The sequence below is a fragment of the Macrosteles quadrilineatus genome, unplaced genomic scaffold, assembly GCF_028750875.1.
Source record: "Macrosteles quadrilineatus isolate MER2022 unplaced genomic scaffold, UCM_ALF_1.0 Scaffold_11__1_contigs__length_5352618, whole genome shotgun sequence".
Taxonomy (NCBI): Eukaryota; Metazoa; Arthropoda; class Insecta; order Hemiptera; family Cicadellidae; genus Macrosteles; species Macrosteles quadrilineatus.
Window position 1 is genome coordinate 2,616,693 of NW_026542604.1, and position 24,230 is coordinate 2,640,922.

The 24,230-nt window shown below is 36.4% G+C and overlaps 1 protein-coding gene across 2 annotated transcripts in view; it reads right to left on the reverse strand.

Annotated features, from left to right (window-relative positions):
- The window catches only part of LOC129004821 (transcription factor Sox-17-alpha-like), a 114,993-nt gene that overhangs the window by 77,439 nt on the left and 13,324 nt on the right, over nt 1-24,230 (reverse strand). For both annotated transcript variants that reach the window (XM_054433466.1, XM_054433464.1), the window contains exon 2: nt 4,721-5,139. In XM_054433466.1, coding sequence (XP_054289441.1) covers nt 4,721-5,139 — 419 coding nt within the window. The remainder of the gene's footprint in view (nt 1-4,720; nt 5,140-24,230) is intronic.

A 24,230-nucleotide genomic window follows, 5' to 3' on the forward strand; every position in this document is an offset into this window, starting at 1 on the left:
CTAGCTGACATCGACAATGGGATTTTGCTAAAAATTGTTCCTGGCCATCTAATCTTCTCGCTTTGCCAAACTTTGGTTGTAATACTTTCTTGTTAATGACTAAATTCCAATAGTTTTACTAGTAATGGGTTTTAAAGCTAAAAATATGTTGAAGAGTGATGATAACAACAGCATAATTAAGTTTAAGGGTGCTACATCAGTTAACATTAATGTGTTGGATGGTAGCATGTATAACATTTTAAGAACTTCCAGAGGCATGGATAGACCCTAGGGAAGACCGCAATATTATGGGAGTATAAAAACAGGATACAAACAATTAGTTATCGTTTGACGAACGTCACTTACAGGTTCAGAAATCTCGCAGAACCAGTAGTTGGTGTGACTCAGAGGAAAGTTACAGAACTGCCGAGGTTTCTTCACAGTGCAATGTCAAGTTTATGTTAGCAATACTTGTATTTTATTTATTTCTCAATAACTCAGTGTTGAGATTTCTACAGCAAAATTAAAAGGTTTACCTAATAAAACAATATGTCAATGTAAAAACGTGCAGAATCTGGAATAATATTATGAACTGTAATATTTATTTGGCTTCTTTTAGTTATGGAAATAGATTTTATTCCCCATAAAAAGTACGGATGGCAGGACTACTATAAAATGGCGAAAACGGTCCGATAAGGTTGGTATAGTGCCTTGCATTATAGAATAACGGAGTGTCCCACGAAGGGGTTAAGACGTTTGATTTTTAATTACCAGTCCATTCAAGTGCTGAGAGCTATGAGACTTTTGTGGATTTATAAAGTAGGGTTTTAAAATATTGTATGAAAAATTCAGGTTCCTAACACTTGTGTCCCGGGGGTTCAAATCCCGCAAATCACCAATGAATTAATGTATGTGATAATGCTGCAATCCTCTAGGACTAGCCTGATGTAATTTGCAGAAGTTCCGGACCAGAACTAGCGTCCTAGGATGTAAAGAAGGAACATAAAAAAACTAACTACGTAATATAAAGTGAAACGTCTAGCCCTGTTCATAGAAACCTGTATATGTGGTACAATGTCTTGCTTTGCAAAAAATAGTTGTTTAAGGATGTGCTAGCACGTGCACTATCAAGCAAAAACAAAAAAAAACATAGTGATACTATAGGGGGAAATTCTTAGATGGAGATGTCACCAAAATCCTTACCTACGCAGAAAATGCTCGAATAGAAGTGCGATCAGTCGGTGCACTTGCGATAAATTCTCAAATTACGCAGGATTTACCAGGATGGGTGCGACCAGGTACGGTCTTGTGCTGGGTTACTAAGATGGGGTGCGACCAGGTACCCTGTTACGCAGAAACGGTTTAGGCAGGGTGCCACCAGTACCCTGCTATGCAGAAAAATGTTCGTCTGGTGGTACCATGCAGGAAATACTGAGATGGGGGTGAGATCAGGTGCACTGCTATGCAGGAAATGCTCGGCCTTCGCCAGGTCTCTAATAGCTGCAGTTTACGACTCTCAACGGAGCGGTGCATTACCAACACGTCAGTCGAGTCTTGCGCCGCGGAATTCCTCTGGAATATCGAGAAAACTTTGGTACATGGCGCGCATGATCAGACATTTACCAACAGTGAGTTAGTTCAGGACCAATATACTTACGATATATCATTGCAACTGCAGCTTAAACATTGTATGTTGAATTTCTAAGACGATTTACAAAATGTGTGATAGTTAAGTTTTTCTAGTGCATGTGTCAGTGGAAAATCCATTATAAACAAATTAATGCTGGACCCAATTATATTTTCCACCATTCAACTCCAACTGTAATTTAACTTCTCCGGGAAGATCTGCATATGTAAACAGACTAAAATTTATTTAAAAGCTACAATTAATGAAGTTAAGTAAATACTCAAGTGCAACGAAAAAATTACAAAGTTTTCAACAAACAACCAACAAAGGAGCCGACGACTCGCGACGCATGAAATGTGATGTGGATAATTTTATGTTGCGAGACCGGCACGAAGCATGAAAATGAGACGGTTATGTTTTCGGATAAACTGAGACATTGCCAAACCTTTGACTGTCTGTGCTGTAGTGCTGAGACGTTATTTATGATGATTAATGACTGAAATGCCTTAGGAAAAGTCATTTGTTTAAAGTATAAGAAGAATGTCACTGCAGTCATTACAAAGTAATTTATCAACACAAGCTTTTGATACTTTTGAGATCCTTTCAAACAACAATTTTAGTTTTACAAACAAAATGAAAATGTTACAGTTAAACATTTGCCTAAATAATGACTATAAACCTTGACCTTCCACAACCAAATGGCCTTTGACAATTCTAATGTAAGTTTTGGATTAAAACGGACTGAGTTAAATTGAACCATGGACTAAATGCGCTGCTGTTAATACCCCCCTTCTTTTTTATGAAAAAATTGTAACGACTCCTTGCTGTAAAGGAAACTTGTTGCTATGCTATCTAACACACAAGTTACTACCGTAGAATGAAAAGCTAAAAAAATAAAATGCAACAATAAATTACCAAACCCTTTTTAAAAAACTGCCAACCGCTTGAAAAAAAAATCAATAGTAAACTCTGTGAGAAACTCATTAAACTATAACATCCGTTTTGGAACTAAGTACAGCTTTCTTTAAGATGGAACTAGTTTTGGCAATAAAAAATACTTTTGACTTTGGAAATAAGGTTTTAAAAGTACGACAGAAGGCAATCATGTACTGTTATTACATAAACATCTATTTACCTGACTCCCTCTACGATTCACTGTCGGTGAATTCAGTGAATCAAAGTCAAAGCAGATCTTAGCTCAAACATAGCCACGTAAAATCTCCGTGACAGTTCAACAAATCAGTTGACCCAAAAATAGCTCGATAACTCACGATCTGTCAAATAGTTTGTCTTATCCGATGCTGACTAAGACTGGAAGAAAATTAAATGCAAATCGTCTTCTCTGTTGGCCGTAAAAGGCAGAACCGCATTGGAATTAAGGCCAGCAGCGGCGTGTAGTGAGTGACTGATAATGCTCACTGATGGCGATCATTCTAGCATCTAGCAGTCTCATCGACAGAAATGAAATGTCTTGCATTCAAGTTCAGAGGAGTTACTGTCATTTATGAAAATGTTAGAGAGTTTTTGTAAATTTCTCTATATTATATTTAAACACTAGTTGTTTTATCTGAGCCTTGTAATGTGGCAGAACGCAAGGTAAAATAGTGGGTTTATCTACATAAACTACCATTACGATTACACACACACCCTCCATTGCTTAAAGAAATAAGACTCACGCACTACTTTGTCTCATAGTAATTCTTATTAGACCAATTTAAATCTCCTGAGTCGATGAAAGCGAAGTAACAAATATTAAAGCATGTATACAAGTGGTTTTAATTTCGGTGCCACGGAGGAAGGGTACAAACCAACAGTATAATAAGGGAGTGAAATGACCTATATGTTTGACAATTTCATGATCCCCCTTTATGCAATTTCAGTACAGTCAGTTTAGTAGTTAAACGTTAACCCGGAATAGATACGTACATTTTAGAGACATCAAAACTCTACTAGAAATACTTTAGCGAATCGTAGATCCCGTTGGTGTTACGTTAAGTTCAAAGTGCCCCTAGACGAGAATGCCCCTAGAAGTGGCAACACTGGGCCAGGGGTCCCCTAGAAAGGGGGGAGGGGCCTTATACGGCGCCTGGCTTTACGACGCCGCAACAATGTGTTTCCAGAGAAAACGTTCGATAATTTAACTACAGAGGACTCGTAAACTGGTCTAGAGTGAGCGCGACGGAGGACTAGAGTTGCAGCTCGGTCAGTGACTCACGGTCTGCAAAAACGGAGGACGATAGTTCTCTGGGGCAAAAACACGTGGTACTCAGGGAAATTGGGGAACGGTCAATAATTGACTGATGGCGGACAAAGTTGTTCATTCAATAGGCCCATTACCTTTGACTTTTTGATGGCTAAGTAGATATCACCTTATGGACCAGCTGCAGCAGATTTTTTCTCAAGTAGAACTCAATGAATGAACCATACACATAGTGAGGTACTGTCGAAACATTTTGCTCTTTACAGTAGGTGTTTGATACTACGGGTGGTGAGGAACAGAGGCGCTATAATGTACATTAAATCCTTTGAGTTAGGCTTGGTAAATGGTAGGCGTAATTGACAGAAATAAGCAATTAACAGTATCGGTGGCTTTCTGAAACGAACTACGTGTGAAATGAACTAAGTGTGCTATTTTCATTCTACTGGCTACAACGTTAATATAAGAATGATATGTCCACTTATATTGACAGTCACATATATTACCTTTGACTACTGATAGGAAATCACACGTTAAAACTGTAGCCTTCAGTAGCAACAACTTAAGGACACCTATAATTTTGAACAGTATCACGCTGTGAGAAGCTTTATTTATTTAGTACTTGCGGTCGATCCACATAGAATGTCTACTTCAGTATCAAAATGTAAATCGAAATTGCCTAATGTATCAGATTTTGATTTTGAAAAATGACTTTTATAGTTTGTTTTCACAAGTTAAAACACTTTTTCACGGGAATCTTGTTGTTGATATATATTGCCCGTTGCACACTATCCACTGTCTTTCATTTTGGCAATGGCACGTTCGTCCATGACGACACGTGATCAGCTGTCCCCGAAGATCACCTTCGCCAGGTCAGCTTACACCCATTGTTCTCCACAAACAAGGAGTCCACTTACCTAACATTTTACTGAGGTCGGCGTTGTGTAAGTCCGGGTTCTCGTCGGCGAGTTTCTTCCTCTCCACCTTGGCCCAGACCATGAAGGCGTTCATGGGACGTCTGATCCTCTGCTCCTTGGCCTGTTTCTGCTGCTGCGCCGGTGACATCTTGGGCGCGGTGTCCAGGGTGTGCTGGTAGTGACCGCTCCCTAGCCAGCTCATGTCGTCCCCCTGGAGGCGGTGGACTCCTGGCAGCATCTGCGACACGGGCACCCCCAGGTCCTCCTGTGCCATGTAATAGTGGCGCGGACTGTATAGGTGCGAGTTGTACAGCAGGGAGGGAGAGTTGGACGGAGACACCGTGTAGTGGTTGACCCCCGCCTGAGGAGACCCCATGGCGCCCCCCAGCATCTCGGACTTGGGGTAGTTGTCCATCATCCTGCAACAATCATCAACTATCACAATCTCTGATGGATGAAGTAGGAGATACAATTGATTAGTTAAGAACAAATGTCGCTCATGGTTAGAACCTTCGAGTACTTATTGAAGCTCAAAAAGAGTCCAGATCACACAACAAAAAGATGAACCATATTACATGTTCCATTTCACAGAAAGTGTAGCAGATATCCTTATGCATTAACCCTTGGAAAAATAATTAAATTGGAAAGATACTAGTTGCTCAATATAAAAAAAAAATATTTGAACAAATATGAGAATGGATACTCCAATACATAGTCAAAGATGCCAATTATTACGCCAGTCGCTTTAGAAATTCCTCATAGCAAAAACATCTTAACACATATAAGACAATTTAAATACGTACATACAGCTAACAAATCATCTACGATAACAAACAGTTTAATTCGACCAATCCCAGTGGGTAGAGGCTTGACATTCGATCACCGCTCTGATTTCCGCACGCAGAGCCTTGTAGGGCGTGGAATGTAGCCCGCACCGATCCATCATGGCGAGTAACGTCCAGGCTATCAAACGACCATAAACCTCATCTGTGGTCCTACACCCACACCAGGTACACTAGTCTGTACTACACAACCACACACTGCAACTAGGTCTCTGTGAGAGAACACATAGAAGGACAGAACGTCTAAACCTGCACTGGTGAGCGAGAAAATCTTCGAAATGTTTTATGAACAAACAACACACTTACACATCCACAACACACTTTTTGCCCGTGTGATAAACAATATTTTTCGTCATATTACACCATTCACAATACAAACTATGTTACGAAACCAAAATAGTTTTCATTTAAAGATAACCTCTCAAAACTACTTCTAACTTGTTTTAAATTTAATTAGCTAATGGAAACAAGCAGATGTTTAGTAAGTGATTCAAACGTTTCGTCTTACGATTGTTTTATAGTGTACATTTTAATGTTCCATGTTACTATTGATAGTTCGAACTATTTACGAGAAGGCAACAATAAGCTACAATCGATTAAACAATCTATACATACTTTCGATACATGCGATTGTTTACAATCGAAATTTACAACTGAGTTTACAACAACTGATGTTACTCCCTAGAGGCTAAAAACTTTAATCCCTAGGGAGTAAAAAATGCTACTTTAGACACGCAACACATTAAAAACTGCTGTTTTTGCTGCAGTATGACGAAAAACAAATTATTTGGTCCTGATAAATCTTCTGAACACAGACCCCACAAAGAATAAAATTTGTGTACAAAAAGCTCAAAACAACACTCAAGTTAACGTAGATGATTTGAGCTACCGGCGTAGTGTGCTGTCAATTTAAGTTTTCTGTCGGATACGCCAACATTTTAACTCCAAATCTAAATGACAGACCTGTAAACTATCCAAAAGTCAAAGATAAAACTTCAACTTTAAAAGAATACTTCCAGTTGGCTTATATTGAGAATATAATAATGTTATTTAAAGCAGTAAATTTATCAATGTTGTCTGCCATGAAAACCTAAAAAAAATTACAGGCAAACACATCACTTGGCCAGTAGCGTTGTTGAGACAAATAACAGTGAATACTCAAGTAAGTTTCAAGGTATGTTATTTTTATGGTAGTTACAGTTTTTGTCACTGGTTACTGTTCCTGTTACTGCTAGGATCGCATGGTTGAGAAGAGTAAAGCATGGTCCAGCGACCGCGAGCTCAGTTCAGGGGACAGTGTGCGAGTGACCTAGCAGAGAATAATTCCAAGTGTGCTTCCCCGTTTTACTCCTGTTAAGTTTTTTTTTATAAAACTTCAAGATTTTTAAGTTATAATGTTCTTACTAAACATCTAAACAATTTATAATTCAGTAGAATTTTCTTCTTTTTTTATAATAGAACCACATTTAGGTTTTCACATCAACCTATCAATGGTGATTTGGGGATGAAACTAAATCGTATTTAAACCCAAATATGGATAGAAGATTGTGTGGAATGAGTAAGATGGCTGTTTAGCGTTGTTACTAAATAATCTGTTTGGATATCCAGAACTTTTTAAAGACCAATGATCAAGAGTATTAACATTCATTATAGTAACCCCAAAACTGCAATAACAGGTAATGTAAAACCAATTCATCAAGAGCACATGTGTTCAGTTTTGAACCATCAAAATCACCTATCATAAAAGTTTCTGACTTATGAGGAATCAACCGGCTGACTTTTCATAGCTATGCGAACACTACAATCTGCTATATATTTAAGAATACAAGACCTAGGCTGTTGCATTTACACTTTCTTCCTTAAAATCTTGTTGCTTTAGAAATTTTACATTTAATTCAACACAAGTTAGCACAATACAGTTAGTTTTTCGTTTAATCCAACACTGACTCTAAGACAGTCATATTGCAGTTTCTTTTAACACATAGAGTTGTCTAACATCAGTATAACTTGAAACGTTTTGTCATTACTGGCTGGGTAGTGAAGGGGTTATAGTGCTCGCCTACCAATCAAAAGGTTGCCGATCCTGAGAAAAGTTAGTAGCTTTTTGAAGGTTCGAAACTGGACCCATCTGTCTCTGATCATTGGGCTTTAAACAAATGATCCTCGCTACAGGAACAGCTGATCTTATAGTCAGTAACAAAGCTACACGAATCATCATGCAGTACTTCATTCTAAACCCACCCTTCATTCTTATTTGGGTTACAATACGCACCTAGATGGCGTTCCCAAGCGTGTAACCGTTTAAGAACCACATTGCAAGCCAAATATTTCCATTACACTCAACTTACAGAAAGTTAGTCCTACTGCAGTTTGTGCTTACACAAGGTTCCAACCTAACAGTTTTATTCACAATCAAGATACCACACTCCAGTCCATAAACATATTTACACTTTGTCTTACAAGCTTATAGACAGTTATATTGCAGCCTCCATCACGTCAAGGTCCCTACATGACCGTTGTATCTGTTACAGTTTTCTCTATATCCCATTCCACCGACACCCGTCCTATATTCGCCGATGACGGTCCACACGATGTCGGTGGGAACACCAACCAGCGTGAAATGGAAGCGGTCGCACGCGCGATGACTCGGACTTGCTCGTCATCGTCGCCCGGGCTTCCGAGATACACTTGGTTTCTTGTTACAACGGGTCTTCAGATATCTCATGACAGATGAAATCCAAAGGTTAAAGAATTAAATGAGGTTTGCAAATCTCTAAACGATTCACCCACAAGTAAGCTAACACTGAACGATGACTGCAGAAGTTACCATCTCCACCCGGCGCTGGCTTCTGGGGAGTGGACTTCCGAGATAGATCTGATTTCTTGTTACAACCTGGCTTGACTGTTGTTTTCCTTAGAGATCTCATACAAATACAGATTAAACCTAAAGTCAAATGGGTACTTCTGTAAACAACTGTCCCAAAATTGGAATTGACTCCGCGGACTCCTTTAGACATTTCACATCCCCCATTCCTAAATATGTATTTTAAATGATATAACAGTTTAAAACATGTTTATCTATTATAATATTTACAAAAAATGGATATAGTGAAAATTATAAAAATAATGTAAAGTTGGATTATTTTATAGGAAAAGCTGACATCAAAGAGTATATTTCGTTGTTGTTACAAACTGAACAAGATTATTTTTTCCAAACTATTGAACCTTTCAAGAAATCAATTTACTAGGGAGACAAACACGAAAAGGTTAAACTACAAAAATTAAAACAACTGTAAACACAATATTGCAATATCCTTTTCGAATCGAATTCAAATTACAGTACATGTAAAACATGAGTTTTTTCCTGCAATTTATGCCTATTGTTCTCATCTCTTTCTTACTACAGTATAAGATACCTTTGGAGGTAAATAACTAACATAAAGTTTTTTCTACAAAATTTTCAGATAACGAATACTAAAACACGCAGTCGATGTACTTATTTAATGTGTTTATACGTCATTGAGCTCATATTAAATATTTTTTTCAGAATGGCAACAAAACCAATCTGCTATACGTTTCTAGATATTCTATTCAACGTATCACTACGTTGAGGCAATACCGTAGGCGAAGGTGAAGGGGTATTTTGTGTAACATTGTCATCAAAGTTGCAATACGTCACGTGATGCGAAGGTCACCAATAGCAAGGACAACTTTGCCATCAGCCGTTTCCAGGAATCAGCTGTTTCGTCAGAACGATCAGCTGGTCTTTTATTCATGAAAGAATCGCTGGGCGCCTTGTAGTTCCGATCAGGTTCCTGTGTTATTTCCCCCATCGTTTCCAAGCGAATAATAGAGTTTATTAAAAATCAATGTTTCTAAAAAAGAGGTTTTTATTTTTGGCGATGATAAAATAATAATATTTTCTTATCTACACTTATACTGAAAATATGACTTAAAAGACGGAATAAAAGATTTTACACCGGCAATCGATTTAGATCAATAAGGTCCAATCAATTACACACTCATATCCATTCATACTTGGCTTAAAATGCCTACTTTCGTATGGTCGCCATTACATTAAAAATTATTAACGGATCTTAAATTCTTGGTCTTAAACGTTAATTGTTAACAAAAAAAAAATAACTTCAACTTTTATCAAACTTTGATCTTCGATGGCTGAATAATGTTGACGCGGAAGGGCCCTTGGTTTCAGAAATACGTACATAGCACACACCTTCAGTTTATCGCTTTTTGATTTTTTAAATATTTTATACCCGGGGCTTTCGATACCAACTATAAACACACCATATATAATTTCCTTGGAGCCTAGCTGTTTCAACTCATAACATGATTACAATACTAAAAAGAATTCCAATTCCACTGTGATATTTCTGTAGATATTTCAATTAAAATCCCTTTGGTATTTGAAAGAATATTTTGAGATTCAGAACCTGTTTGAAATTAACATTGTTCATGTGATTGCAATTTAAATATCTAGAACACAGTGGGATTATACATTTTACTTGTTGTTTTTTAATTGTTTTCTAAGAGATTCCTTTAAAGATGACCGTCAGATCTCAAGGACTCCCTTAGAAAACATTCATAAAACCACAAAGAAAATTTCTAATCCAACAGCCTTGATATTTAAATTGAAACATATTTGATAACGGGTTGAAATAAATCCATGATGGCTGCCAGCTTCCAAGGACTCCTAAGTACTTTTATAGATTGCATTTGACATTTATGAACCAACCAAAGCTTGTGCAACATAAAGCAATGGCCGTGGTGAAATTCGGCCTGACTGACATGTTACTGTGGACATATAGCTCAAACTCACTGTTGTCACTGAGAGCTAACACTAAATATTCACTGAAAACTAGCAGGTCCATTCAGTATGCTAAGCTATGTATGCATACTGTACCTTTTTCAGCAAAACATTCAGATATTTGCTGAGAATAACACATATTATGAGTATGATCTAGCTTTAAACAATGCAACTGTTTGTTTGACGACGAAAAAAATCTCCTGTGCTTTTGTTCTTTAAACATAACCTCTTTTGAAAAAAAATATCAACTAATTAGTTCACCACTTTAAAGAAGTTGAAGATTTTGCTAAAATGCCGCACCCTAACCACATAAACTCCTCACATAACAAAGACAATCGGCATCCGTTATGTACACACTGGACAGCAGTGAAGATCGATAACAATTAAACATGTGATATAAAGCAAGAACCGGAGTGTCAACACTGGTGTGATGCAAGTGCTATGTTTTAACCATGCGTTTTCACCACCTCTTGGAGGTCCATTGTGCGACACACGTGCTTCTCTTCTTCATCCGGAACACGCGGTGATCCGTCCTCGCTCCTCGCAGGAATGTTAATTGACCTGGTAATCCTCAAGCGGTTGGTCTACAAACAATACACTTAACTTGATGGATACAGTGATTCCTTTTCACAAAACTGTAGTAACTTTTTTATTTTACGACGATGGAACATTGTATTCATTTTTAGTTTAAGTTTAGGTAGTGTAGTGAAACGGTAATTGTATTACCGTCGACCTTGGATTATGAATTAGGTCATCTATGAAGCAGCTATAGTATGTATTTGGACAGTTTTAACACTAAGCAGACTTCTCATAGAATTGTAAGATGTAAGTCCTGCTTGATTTGTTTTATTTTGTTAATATTTCTTCCTGTTTGGTCCTACTTACGTTTGTAATAGGGTCGGATATCAAGACACTAATTTGACCTTGAAGCGAATATCATGATGGAAACCAACCATCCCTAGAATATAGGTTTGCACCTTCAATTGGGTGGTTGTTCTTAATGGTTGATGATACCTCAATTGACTAATCTCTCGAGGTACATTGCCGTGGAATGCTTGTCTGAGACCAGCATTTGTACTAATAATGTAATTTTCAGTACATCGAATAACCTCACAGGACAGAGAATCTTGAATACGTACATTAATAGTAAAATTTCAGTCCGGGATGGGCCCACACAGGTCGTTATAGAACTTTTACCTTCCTCAGCCTTGGATAAGGTAGGTAGGAACATTGGCAGGTGCTGCGTGCACCATGACTACGAACCACAAGTTGTTTACTACAACCATACAACTCTTCGAACTGTCGCAGATACCGTTGTCCGTATGGTTATGAGTTGTAGTGGTCTCTTTAGTATGGGTTCACTGTTGGCGTGATTGTTGTTCTTCGTGAGCTGAAACACCCCTATGTACTCCACCTTGACTCAGCGTCTGCAAACCATCGGCATTGACTTGGCGCCACGACTTATCAATCACACAGATTATCATCAAGCTATAAATCACAACTATGCGCTATCAGTCGTTAGCGGTGTTATATGCGGCGTGATGTGTGGCTAATGATTAACCGATGGGGACCGCCCACTCCTGGGGACCATCAATAGAGATCACGGTACAGCAGGGGTCCAGCGTCCACCTGACCAGTAGTCCGCTTACCACAGCAAATACATATGCATCGATCAAGCGAACAATGAAGTTTATCGGATCATCGGGTTATATCGAATCGCATCTGGCCGAGAAGAAAGGTTTGAAAGGACTGTTTGAAAGATTGTTTAGAAGTCTAGCTGGGGTAAGGAACATCAAGACTGCACGAGCGCACGCATATGATTTCCTTGAGGGAGGATAGGACAAATTAAAAATTTTTCGAGAGATCAAGGGAAAGGGGAGAAGGCAATATTCCCCCCCCCCAAAATATTTCAGCATAAACTGGTTAAAATATATTTTCATAACTTTTATTTTGAGTTATTTCAACTCTGTTTTTCATGTTTTACGTTAATAATACGTATTTAACTTTCTAAGATTTAACAAAAAATATTGTTAAAAACTTAAGTTCCGAGGTCAAATCCCACTGCAACCTAGCAGCCCACCTCAAACACCACTAAACTACCAAAGTTTCAGAACAGAGAGCATCATTGGAATTTGAAATACAATAAGTAAGTAGGTTCATAACTCCTAAATTTAAACTTTTTGTTGAATATTTAGTCAGAGTCTTAGCTATAAGATATACAACAACAATATAATATTCGGTACATTTTACAAAACACACGATTTCTACGGGGGTTTTCAGCTTAATGTCCGTATAAAAGTAGCGTAACATTAAAACCTTCAGCTGAATACAGAGTACGTGCAAAATTAAATCTACGATTTGAAAACCTTAAAAAAATTGTGAAATCGCAGTCAAAATTACATAATTAAATAATTGAATTAGTTCTGAAGTTTATCATTAAGTTAGGGTTCTCATTCACTCATAATCCCTTTATCAAGTATTTTGCAGCATTAACCGTAGGTAGTTTTATTTTAACTCCCTATATCAATTATTATGAAATTCAAACAATGGTGTCTTATTGCCTCACATTTCCAAATTAATTTCCTATTGATCACCGAACAATGACCTGTCAAAGTAAGCGGTCAGTTGGGAGATATCGTAAGTTCGTGACCTCAAATGTCTACAAGCGCATTATCTCTGTATGCACACTGTAATCGTTGAAATGTTTTCGATTTGCTGAATCAGTTTTTAACACGGTTATTTTTACAGCAAAAATATTATACTTTTTTGGCAATGAGAAATTGTAGCCTAAGCATCGAAATCTTGAAGAATTTAGCACTGGCAAATTACGATTAAAATTCTTTTATGAAATCTGTAGTAAACTTAGTAATCGTTGATTGTTTTAATTGAAATGTGCGTAGACATTTATCTTCACCTTCAACAATGTCATTAATTTATGTTTATAGTTTCTCTGTAAGGTTTTGCTGAATTGGTAGTCGACCGTGCGACTTTGAAAAGTGAGTCGGTGGCTCATTCGATAACACGATACGGTATAGTAGCACAATAGACTGTGTCCACGATGTCGTGGTTTCGCGTTCGGAAGCCGTCACTAGTATTTAACTGAATAGATAATTGTGTGGTTCGAGTCTTCTTTTGGTTTCTCAGTACATTGACGCAAGGGCCTTTGAGCTCCAAGTAGACAGGCAAATTGAATGTTAAAAAAGAGGCCGCCAACCTCTTAAAATATGAGATGAAAGATAATTCTATTACAAAGTTGAAGGAAGAAAGAAGTTTTAGTTAAACATTTTGACCTTTTATTATTATTGTTGATAATTTAACACAAGGTAAATACAACAAAGTTAAAATTCATGGCATTTTAAAAAGGAAACATTTTGTTACACAGGGGAGCACGAAATTGCAAAATTGCGTACATTGCTCCCGGCCCAGCCCTAGCATTACCATCGTTTCCAAGTCCCAAGTTCCCATGTCCGCGACAATTGACAGCGTTGATTGAAGCTGGACGCGGAACAGCGGAATAGGAGTTCACGTCAACGAGTAATCATTATTATTTCGTTATGTAGTTTTTTATATTTACGACATGATGGGGTTCACCTTGGGGGCGTAATGGCTAGTTTCCGGTGCTACAGCGCTGTTTCCGGCGCGTCGTGTTATCTTGCGACATCGCCAACGAGGAGTTTCCTCATACGAGTCGTAAAGAGTGGAAAGACACGATAAAGTTGCGATATTTTAATCAGTTTAATTAATAAACGGTCCACGTGTGCCTCGAGGTCGATCAATGCGTGACTTATGCTAATGTGGGTCACCCGGGGAATTCGTTACGAGTCCAATCAACTGAGCACTCGCGTCGTCAACGTCACCACTACCACGACACGATTGTCTACGGCTCTAGACTAGTAGGTGGAGTGGTTGCGGTCTACATAGCACTAGGAACACATAGCACAGACCTACTATAAAATACTTAAATGTTCGTAGGAAGTCCGTTGGAAGGGTTCAAATCTGTCAAAACAAGATTGAGGTTAAAGTTAACTAATGTTTGTGGATCAAAATAGTCCCATGGGTGGAAGATCAACGGGAAAACCAAAGCTGCAATGACAATACTATATCACAAAATACCTAAGATGAATAGAAATAAGAGAAGAGGCTGCAGACCGGCAAGTCTGGAGACAATAGGGTGACGAGGCAAAGTACCACCTTGGGTACCAAGATACACAGTAGTATGTGGAAAGTTTGTGATAGTAATTACTTTTATCCAAAGCAAAATAATCTTGATTTAATCAGCGTGAGACAGTTATCCTATTGACCACTCGCCTTTGGTTATCCCCGAGCATTCTTTGAATAGGCCACAGAACAATAAGACTGAGCCTCTAGGTATAAGTTGTGGGAAACATTTCCGGGAATACAATTTTGTTAAAAGTAATCAAGTGATGGGTTGGAAGGGGAGTAGTGAAAAGCTCAATTTGAAGTGATACAATAATAATAGATGTGATAATATAAGCTATTAAATGAGTATAAGCTATGACTGCAAATGAGTACCTGAAGAGAAGCAATACGGTTGCTACCGGTTAGTTCACGGGGTTAGGAAGAGGTAATAGTTTTGGATTTTAGTTTTCCATCGGTGGCGGGGCTTCGGGGTTATACTGATCGCGGTTAAAATCAAACCTCCTTTGAAAGCAAAACGTTTAATTATGTAAAATATTTAAAATAGACCCTTATAAAACCCAACATAACTGATATCGGCGGAGGGTTTTATTACGGTAAAAAAATTGTAAATTCCCCGATTTTGCAGTTTAAACCGTGTATATTCCCCTTTGAATGCTCAAAAACAACAATGTTTTGGTACTAATCAATTCATTCGTATGCCGGTATTATTTTCCACTAAATTTGTAAACACTACAACGCGTATCCTAGTGTTAAGCCAACAAATATCCAGAAAATGTCCAACTTGGCCGAGCGTAGATTAGCAATGGTAATGTTGAGGCTATAGCTCATTGTATGTTAACAGAGACCACATATCATAGTAACTACCGAGGTTTACGTTTACTGCATGTTATACAAACGGCTGCAAGTTCACGGCATCCTTCCTAGATACCCTGGAACATTCTTGTATACCCAAAGTGTACACACGTTGCGATTTCATTTATTGTAAATATTAGGCTGTTTAAGTGTTATGCAGTAATGCATTATTGCGTCTATGTTTGTTTTGCAAATTCGGAACGCTGATTTGGACGCTGACGCTCTGTAATGTATTTTCTACAGGGAAACCGCTACAGTATATTTCAAACCGTCTACATTAAAATGTTATGCAGCTTATTTGTAGACCAACAATGTATTTGAATTTAATAGTATGATAAGTATAAGAAATAATAAGTATGCTTTTCGTTTTATTATACAATTTGAAGCCTGTGTTTGGTTTACATGTTCGCAATGTTTGACTGCGACGATACCGACTTTATGGTTCTCTGTTATTAGGATACAGTTTAGTTAGAATACCAGAGATAAAGAAATACTTTAAAATCGATTGGTAAATAGTTTTTAAGTCAACACCAAAGTTAATGTTACCTTATACAACTGTTAAACAACACAACTACCTCAACAATATATTTGCATAGAACCATTTAATGGCTTTTGGCCACTAAACGAGCTATCTTATTCATACAATCCAACTGTAGCCAATTTTTAATCAAATAAATAATTGATTATTTGATTCATATTGTAAACTACCATTTACTAATTTAAAAAAATGCTACAGCTGGTCCATATACATGGGAACAGTCTACTTCAGTATCCAATAGCATTGACTATTGAATATAGAAGTAGACATCCCATCTATATAGACCAGCTGTCGCCAATTTTCTACTAAAAATAATGTAGTTGAGCCAGTCACAGAATGAGCTAGTGTATAAAACTGTATTTTCAAACTTTTTTGTTGCTGACAAAGTTGATGGGTCATAACAGTTGCTATCGCTCATAATAAGGCGTTCCATCAGTTTGAATAGGTAAACATAATCTTGTAATCAACAGAAATTAGTAAATTAGATTAACGCAATCTGTAGGGGGCTCAAGTCAAAGCTTTGTCAAAGCCAATATTTAATGATTGTACTAAAAGAAAATTTACCACAGCTGGTTCATATAGATGATCGTTCACCCTAAAATCTAATATCCATTGCTTAAACCGAACTAACAATACTAAAGAATTAAAACATCAATTTAACTCCAAAATATTATCTCCGCCGTTACAACTACAAAACCGTATTCATAATTGCGAAATTCTCATCACGCAAAATTGAACCGTAAACATAATTCAAACTTTCCATGCAAATTCCATCTGACCTACTGCAGAGTATTTACATACGCAATTTCTAATCTTCTCTCTTTCACGCGCTCGGTCCCCGTTAGGCGGTAAGTGAGAAGTTTTTGTTCCAGTAATTAAGATGTTCCCAGGTCGAGTAGCCCGATTTCCACAGTACAATGGCTCATCTGGGCGTTCACACCGTTCAGGTTGTACTACGTCCATCACTGGGGAAACTGCGGACTTCGGGGCACGCCAAGGTGAAGTGTGCATGCAGAGAGAGAGTGGAAGACGAGATTTTAACGTTCTCATAATTTGTATTATTTGTTTAGTGTTGTACAAGTTATGGATTAAAAAGATTGTACAGGTACAACTTAACTTGACCTAAGTTGGAAAAAGTATTGGACAATCAGGAAATATCTGCCATTTTAAAAGTTGGAGTGACTATCAGGAGAATATTGGTATTTATTCGTTTGGTTAAGTAACAACAGTTTATGCAACGAAGGAAGTCAATTTCTTAGATATTACATCCTGCCTTAACATTGAGAAATGTTGAAAATAGCAATCGAACCATGGATTTGAATATACTCCCTTGTAGAATTTTAAACAATTTCTATAAATAGATATACTAAAGTCTTTTTATCGTCATTACCGGTACGCAATAAGAGCTGTAAACATAAAATATTGATGTAAGTAGATGAACCAATATCTATAGCACGATTTTCACGTTGAAGTTAGTTTAAAAAAATGAACAATGTTGAAGTGAGCCTGCAGTATAATACAGATTTTTTCTTTTCTTCAACTTAACCAAGGCAAACTAAAAGTATCAACTTCATACACATAGGCACCACTTTATCTATCAAAGTATCAAAAACTAAGGGAGAGACTAAAACTTTTCTAGTAGACTTTTAACAACTATATATTGTAACTATTTATTTAAGAATAGATTACTACAGCTAGTCTATACGATTAAAGTGTCTACTTCAGTATCGTCAAGTCAATGGATTAAAATACATTTCTATAGAAATTATAAATTTGCGGAAAACATTTACTTTCATGCTTCAACTTTTTCACAACTATTTAAAAGCAAATAGTCACTTTAGTAGCTAGTTACAAATCAGAAACCTAATTTGCTCAGTTAGATAACGTTGGTCGTATAATGACTTCAATCAAACTGAGTGTGTCTTATCAACAACTCGGCAGCAAAGGTGTAACCGACCAAGTGCATAAAGTGATAATAAACCTCACAGTAAAACGCATATCACAAACTAACCTATAAACTTTTAAGATATTTCTGTAATTGAAGTAGATTTTATTGTTGCGTCGGCGGAGTGATATCTGATGCAGCGATGTTGTTCAAACCACCGTTATGCCAATTTGTTTCATACTTTCCACGTTTTTTGTTACTTTTCAGTTTAATCGACGACACTTGTCTAAGTAGTTGGCAAAAACAGTAGGAATCAACTTTTGAATAAAGATTAAAAAATATTACAGTACCTATATAAAATGTTTGAGCCACGAAGATTGCTTAAAAGAATGGTGCCATTTTGTCCCTTGATTATATTCTATCAAGTTTTTTAGGTATTAAACATGAGATTGTGTTATAGAACTTAATATCCTAGTGACGAGACATTACACTTTTCCTAATGGTAAAAAAATAAGAACTCGACATTGGAGAAGTCGTCTGACGTTTCATTCTAATTTCAAAATTATGAGGCTAAAATCGAGTCTGTCCCAGAACAATTCTGCAGATTTTGTCTTCCTCCTATATAAAAGCTTGTACAAGTTTACATTTTAAATTGCAAACATAATTTACATTACGAGGTAGTCCAATGTGAATCTTGACAATACTTTTGTCAAGGAAAATAAATATAATCTGATTTAAATGTTATTGTTGAATTGATGTTTACTTAATTATCTTTGTTTTACATAAGTGGTTCTACAAGTGTTACATTGAAATCACTCAAGTTCCATATCAAGAACATACATGCGAAATTGCCTGAATGCAAAACTGTGTTGTTTGGTGTTCGAGTATTAAGATAAGACAACTTTCAGATCTGATAAAGCCCAATAATAAACAAACAATACCTTATAAATAACATTATACTTAAAGTTATCCCCTTTCAGCATTCCCTTGAATTAAAAGATTTGTATTACCACCCTAGAAGTGAGCACATATCCAGACGAGTTTACAGAATTAATATTGTGAAATGGACTAACATACATCCAAATGTTAATTGGGTGAACGACAAAATATAAAGAACCAACATGAGAAAAGTTACAAAGAAGAAGTTAAAAGTTAAAAGAACCAAGTTTTACTCCATACATCTTGATAAAGAACGAGATGCTATCCATCCTTTACTACACTATTAAAGCATGCGTGCTTCGTCGCGGGAAGAAAACGTGGTAAAGAATAATGTCGTTCGTTAGATCTGCTATATAAAATAGTTACACATCTATTATTCATTTTAGAATAAAAACTCAGTTTTACCACCAAGTGAAGTAAAATCCTTTTTATACTTAGGTAAGAGGTTTAAACTTCCTAGGCAGCCATTACAGTGTAAGTGGTGCTGATGTGTGTTTAAAATACAGTAAATCTATGATCTAATTTGAAAAGATGAAATGATTTAGATGTGTAAATATACTCACTTTCAAAACCCTACTTTTGATGTCAATATAGCCAAAAGAATATGATTACATACCTTAGAGTAGCAATAACATCTTATTTTATATTAATGCTTCATCAATGAGATGTTTTACCATAATCCTTCAATAGTCAAGCCTCTTTACATGTAGTCAATGATGTAGGTTAATATATAAATGAAAAATAAAACTGACAAGCAAAACTCTTCAAAACTTATAAACATTACTTTAAACCAAACATAACCTTCTTAAGAGTAAATAAACAACCAGTCAATTGCATTGACCAGCTGTTTCATTAAATAAATTAAATTGTCAGGCGTAGCTCTTTGGAAATCGGTCGAGAGACCTTATTATTAAAATAAATTTGTCCATACCAATAATTTTCAGCAAATATAATATGCATGTGCCATATGCCCATATTTCTATTTAGTAAACGGCCTCAACAGTTTACGTAAAATTTGATTGTATCATTTTAATAATATAATAGATCAAGTAAACAATTTATACTACGGTTTAACCATTTTATCTTTAGATCTAGTTAAGCTTATCAGTTTGAATATTCAATAGACACGACAGAATACAGTATTTTCTATGCTTACTTAAGAAATATAATTCAAATCTACACAATCTTGTAGAAGCTTTGACAAAAAAGCAGTACCACGATATATACATTCCATTTCTATGAGTGTTTGCCACTAATTAACTCCTTAGAAAAAAGAAAAACTGATATTAAATACATTTTATTTTCTTACCCTTAACCTGTTTTTTTAAACCGAGTAACCGTAACATAATTTCACTCAATTAAACTAAAAAGTCGACAAATGAAGTATATAACACCCTTTTGTACCTCGTAAACTGTTACAGTACGAACAATCGAAAGAGAACATTAAACTCCATCCCTAAAGCACTCTTCGAGGGGCTCTTAAACACTCGTCAATATCTTTAGGTAAATCTATCGAAGCTGGCCCATGCAGCTCATATACACATATAGTTTGGACGTCTACTTCTAAGTCTAAGTCAATGGTAGAGGTTAGTCTCCCGATTATCCAACAGCTCATTGTTACAACCACAGCAGCGTGATCGAATGTTTACATGTTCACAGATGGCGAGAGTACTATGATGGGAGGGAGATGATACAAATGAATGAATGAAAGGCCTCGTGCGGCCCATTCATGGAGTCAACTATGCTATTGTTGTCAAGACAATGGATGCAACTCGCTTACGGACAATGTGCCCGAAATTAGTCCAGGTTTGAGCCGTTACATGTCAGGGAGAACTGAGACTGGCGCTCTGGAACTGTTGGATTGATTCCTGCAGATTTCTGTTTGGACTTCAGTATGTGTGACGTGACATGTTTGATGATTTTCAGCGTGTGATTAGCTCACTGGTGATTTACTAGGATTTACGATGCTTTAGTAAATTTGGGTCATTGATCCTCTTCTGCCCTGGTTAGGGTGGGAGATTTGACAGGTGACGAGGTTGTATACGTTTAGCAACCTGTTGCAGATACTGAGGGTGTGCCTAATGCATTTAACACCTCCCTAAAAAACAAAAAAAAACCTGTGTGGTTAGGGTTGAAGGGTTATAATTTGTGAATAGATGGTCTGAATAATGAGGGATCACTGTTGTTGGTGAAGTAGTTGTTGGTTTGGGTAGTGTTGATTAAAAAAAGTAGTTAAGTACCGTAATCTGCAGTGATTGTGAAGTTTCAGTAGGTGCTGAGCTCTCGGCTGATCTAAAAGGATGATTAATCTGTGAAGGGAAGTGGATAGTCTTTGAATGATCCGAGTAGCAGTACATTCTGAGTTTTTCTGTTTAGTGTTTCTGCTCTTATTGTATTTTGACGTTCAACACACAGAATCAACGTTATTACGATGAGTAAATGGACATTCAAAGGAAAGACTTTTAAACCTAGTATAAATGACGATTGACGAAGCCTACATAACGAACACGGTTGTTAAAGTAGGCATTGCTGGTACGAAACCGGCCGACTGCACTATAGGCTATACATTCTGCAGCCACCACTGGCTTCGGCTTGTCCATACGCCTCAAGCCTTATCAATCCTTGACTGTCCTTAGAATACTGTTCAGATCAGAATATATATGGTAAAGGTTAACAAAATAAATTGTAAATAAACATCCACACCCGGTGGCTTGAAAAAGTGGCTTGAAACCGATCTTATCCATCCAAATGCAACTAAGTACAAATGTAAAAGTCTACTATTTTAGAGCTAAATCTTTACAATGATAGAAAATTAATTTTTATATTTACTTTTCAGTTTAGGAATTTAAATTTATCATTTTTACGTCATCTCTACAATTATTGACTTATAAATCGTTGCTCTGTACATGTCTGCATTTAGTAACTCAGCAGTAAAATGCATTCCTATAAACGATATGCAAGTTTAAAGTTTAATTAGAGGAAGACGAGCATTTCTGTTTGATGACTAGGTTTAAATATAGCTTCGCACAGAAAAGATACATAACGTTAAAAAATTCCCACGAAAACGTCGACGTTATCCGTTTGAACAATGTAGCCAACAATGCTGAATGTCCACTGGACTGAGGGCAACTACTCGCGAGTGGGTGGTCTATACCAGCGAAAATTTTATAAACTATAAATATATTTACCATCTATAAAAATTATAGGTATGTGTAATCGTAAACTAAGTGTCATAACGTAGAAATGTTAGTTTTGAATATAGTATTTAACAAAATCTTCGTTTAGAAAATGTCAGTGTTAAACTTAAATCAAGTTTAAGCCATGTAAAAATACTAAAAGAGGCATATCCTGAGAAGGCTTGAAATGGTTTTTATAATTAACATTTTATATTTCAAAAGTTTTTATTTTTTTGTAAACCACCTAAACATGTTATATATTGCAAAACTTTAATTAGATTTTCAAAGGAACTGAATATTCAGCTCCTTGTTTATTAAAAGATAAAAAAAATTAGTGTTTCATGGAAATTGATAAGTGTTTATGAATTGATTCTTATAGCGTAAGTATATACTACTGTACTTAACTATCTGTATGTTATTTGTATTCAAATTTGTTTCTATGAAAACAAAATAATAGTAAATTTAAATAAAATTATGTATGATTGCACTAATTTATGAAGTAGAATGCTAAACATAAGGTACTTGCCGCTCAGGTTATGCGTTAGGAGGCCCTACATTCTTTAGTTACGATAAAATACTAAAGGAAGTACAACAATTTGTTGTGTTTGGCTGTAAATTTATTTTACATTGTTATTTATATCTAAGACTTTAAATTAGATTTAAATTCACTTAGGGTTAAGATTATTATCAGGGTGTTATTTGATTTGATTTTGAAAAAAAGATTATGACTAAATCTGAAAACATTAAAAGAATACTTGCATTTTGATTTAAAAATCCACCGTAATTCTCTATCACATTCTAACCCTGCACCTATCCACAACCTTGTTCCTATTCCTATCTATATTCATAATATTCTTGATTATATTCTTATTCTTTCTCGTAATACTACTATTATCTCCATATTCACCCTATCTTCGCTCTCGTTGCCAATATTAATCTAATTAGAAACTAAATTCTGTACACAAAGTTCACATAAGTATTATAACTGAATATCCAGCCCAGAAGGACCACACATACATGGTATAGTTGCGACAGACCTCACTAATGTCACAGCGCAGCTACATGTCATGTTACATTGTCCTACAAAGGCCCAGCTAATGTGGTACAGTGCTATATGAAGTGATCAGCTGTTGGCTTGAGCAACATTGTTGCGACCACCGCTCAGTACACATGCCCTAGAGTCAATGTTTCGTCACCACCCCCACCCACGCTTCGTGTCTTACACCCTGTGTTTGGTAGCAAAGATGGATTAGTTACGTACACAAATGAGTTGAAGTTTGCAAATTTAAGAATAATACAGATGTAGAACAGTCAAATTTAATTGGAGTATAAACAGTTTTAAGTAACGAAGCCCCATATAGTTTTTAGATGTTTTTGAATCCTTGAAACTGGACCAGCTGTCCTTAATTATATGGATTCTATTAACTGGTCCTGGCTAAAGAAACAGCTGATTTTAGTCAGTAACAAAGCTATATAGGCCACTTTACTTCACTATACACTCTGTCCATATTCAGCTTATTACGTAGGCCTACACAAATCATGCAGTTTCCTACTAATTGATTATGTGCCATTTTGGCATCTCAAAATAGAAGATTACCCACACAAAGCTGTGTACAAAAGTAAAAAATGACGCCTGTATACCGCATGTATGAATTGTTTATAACGGAACGTTGTATTTTTTTGCAGGTTTTACAAATACCTAGGTAATACAAAAGGTTACCTTCAATTTTTTCTAGACTTATTATGTTTTACTTCTACACGAACTTTTGAGCCATGAAAAAAAAAAACTACACATATACTATTTTTGCATTACAGTAGCAAATTTACAAATTTATAATTCTGTTCCACAAAAAAAAGAGAACAAAACCTGCTTTAGAACGTCATTCTACTATTGAACGTCACTGAAATTTTGGGAGATAATGTTGCTGTAATATTCTTGAATTTGAACTATTCATAGCAAGAAGCCATTACAATTGTGAACTATTTCGTCTCAAGATTGTACAATCATAAGTATTTTAATTAATTACCACTTCGCGGTATCCGCGGCAATTTATTTGGCGCGCTGGGCGTGTCGACCAGCTGGCAAGTCGGTAGCACATTGCATCAATACAGTCTTTGTTCCCGCCAATAACAGTAACAATACAACTATCAGCTGATTCCAGTGACGTGTGACCTCCGTGCGACATACGACAGTACCTCCCCCACTGGCTTATTGTTGTGTCGCGGATTTTTTAATTTGTAAGAAATTTATTCAGTATGACACAGTAGATTGATGTAATTTGCTATAAGGAG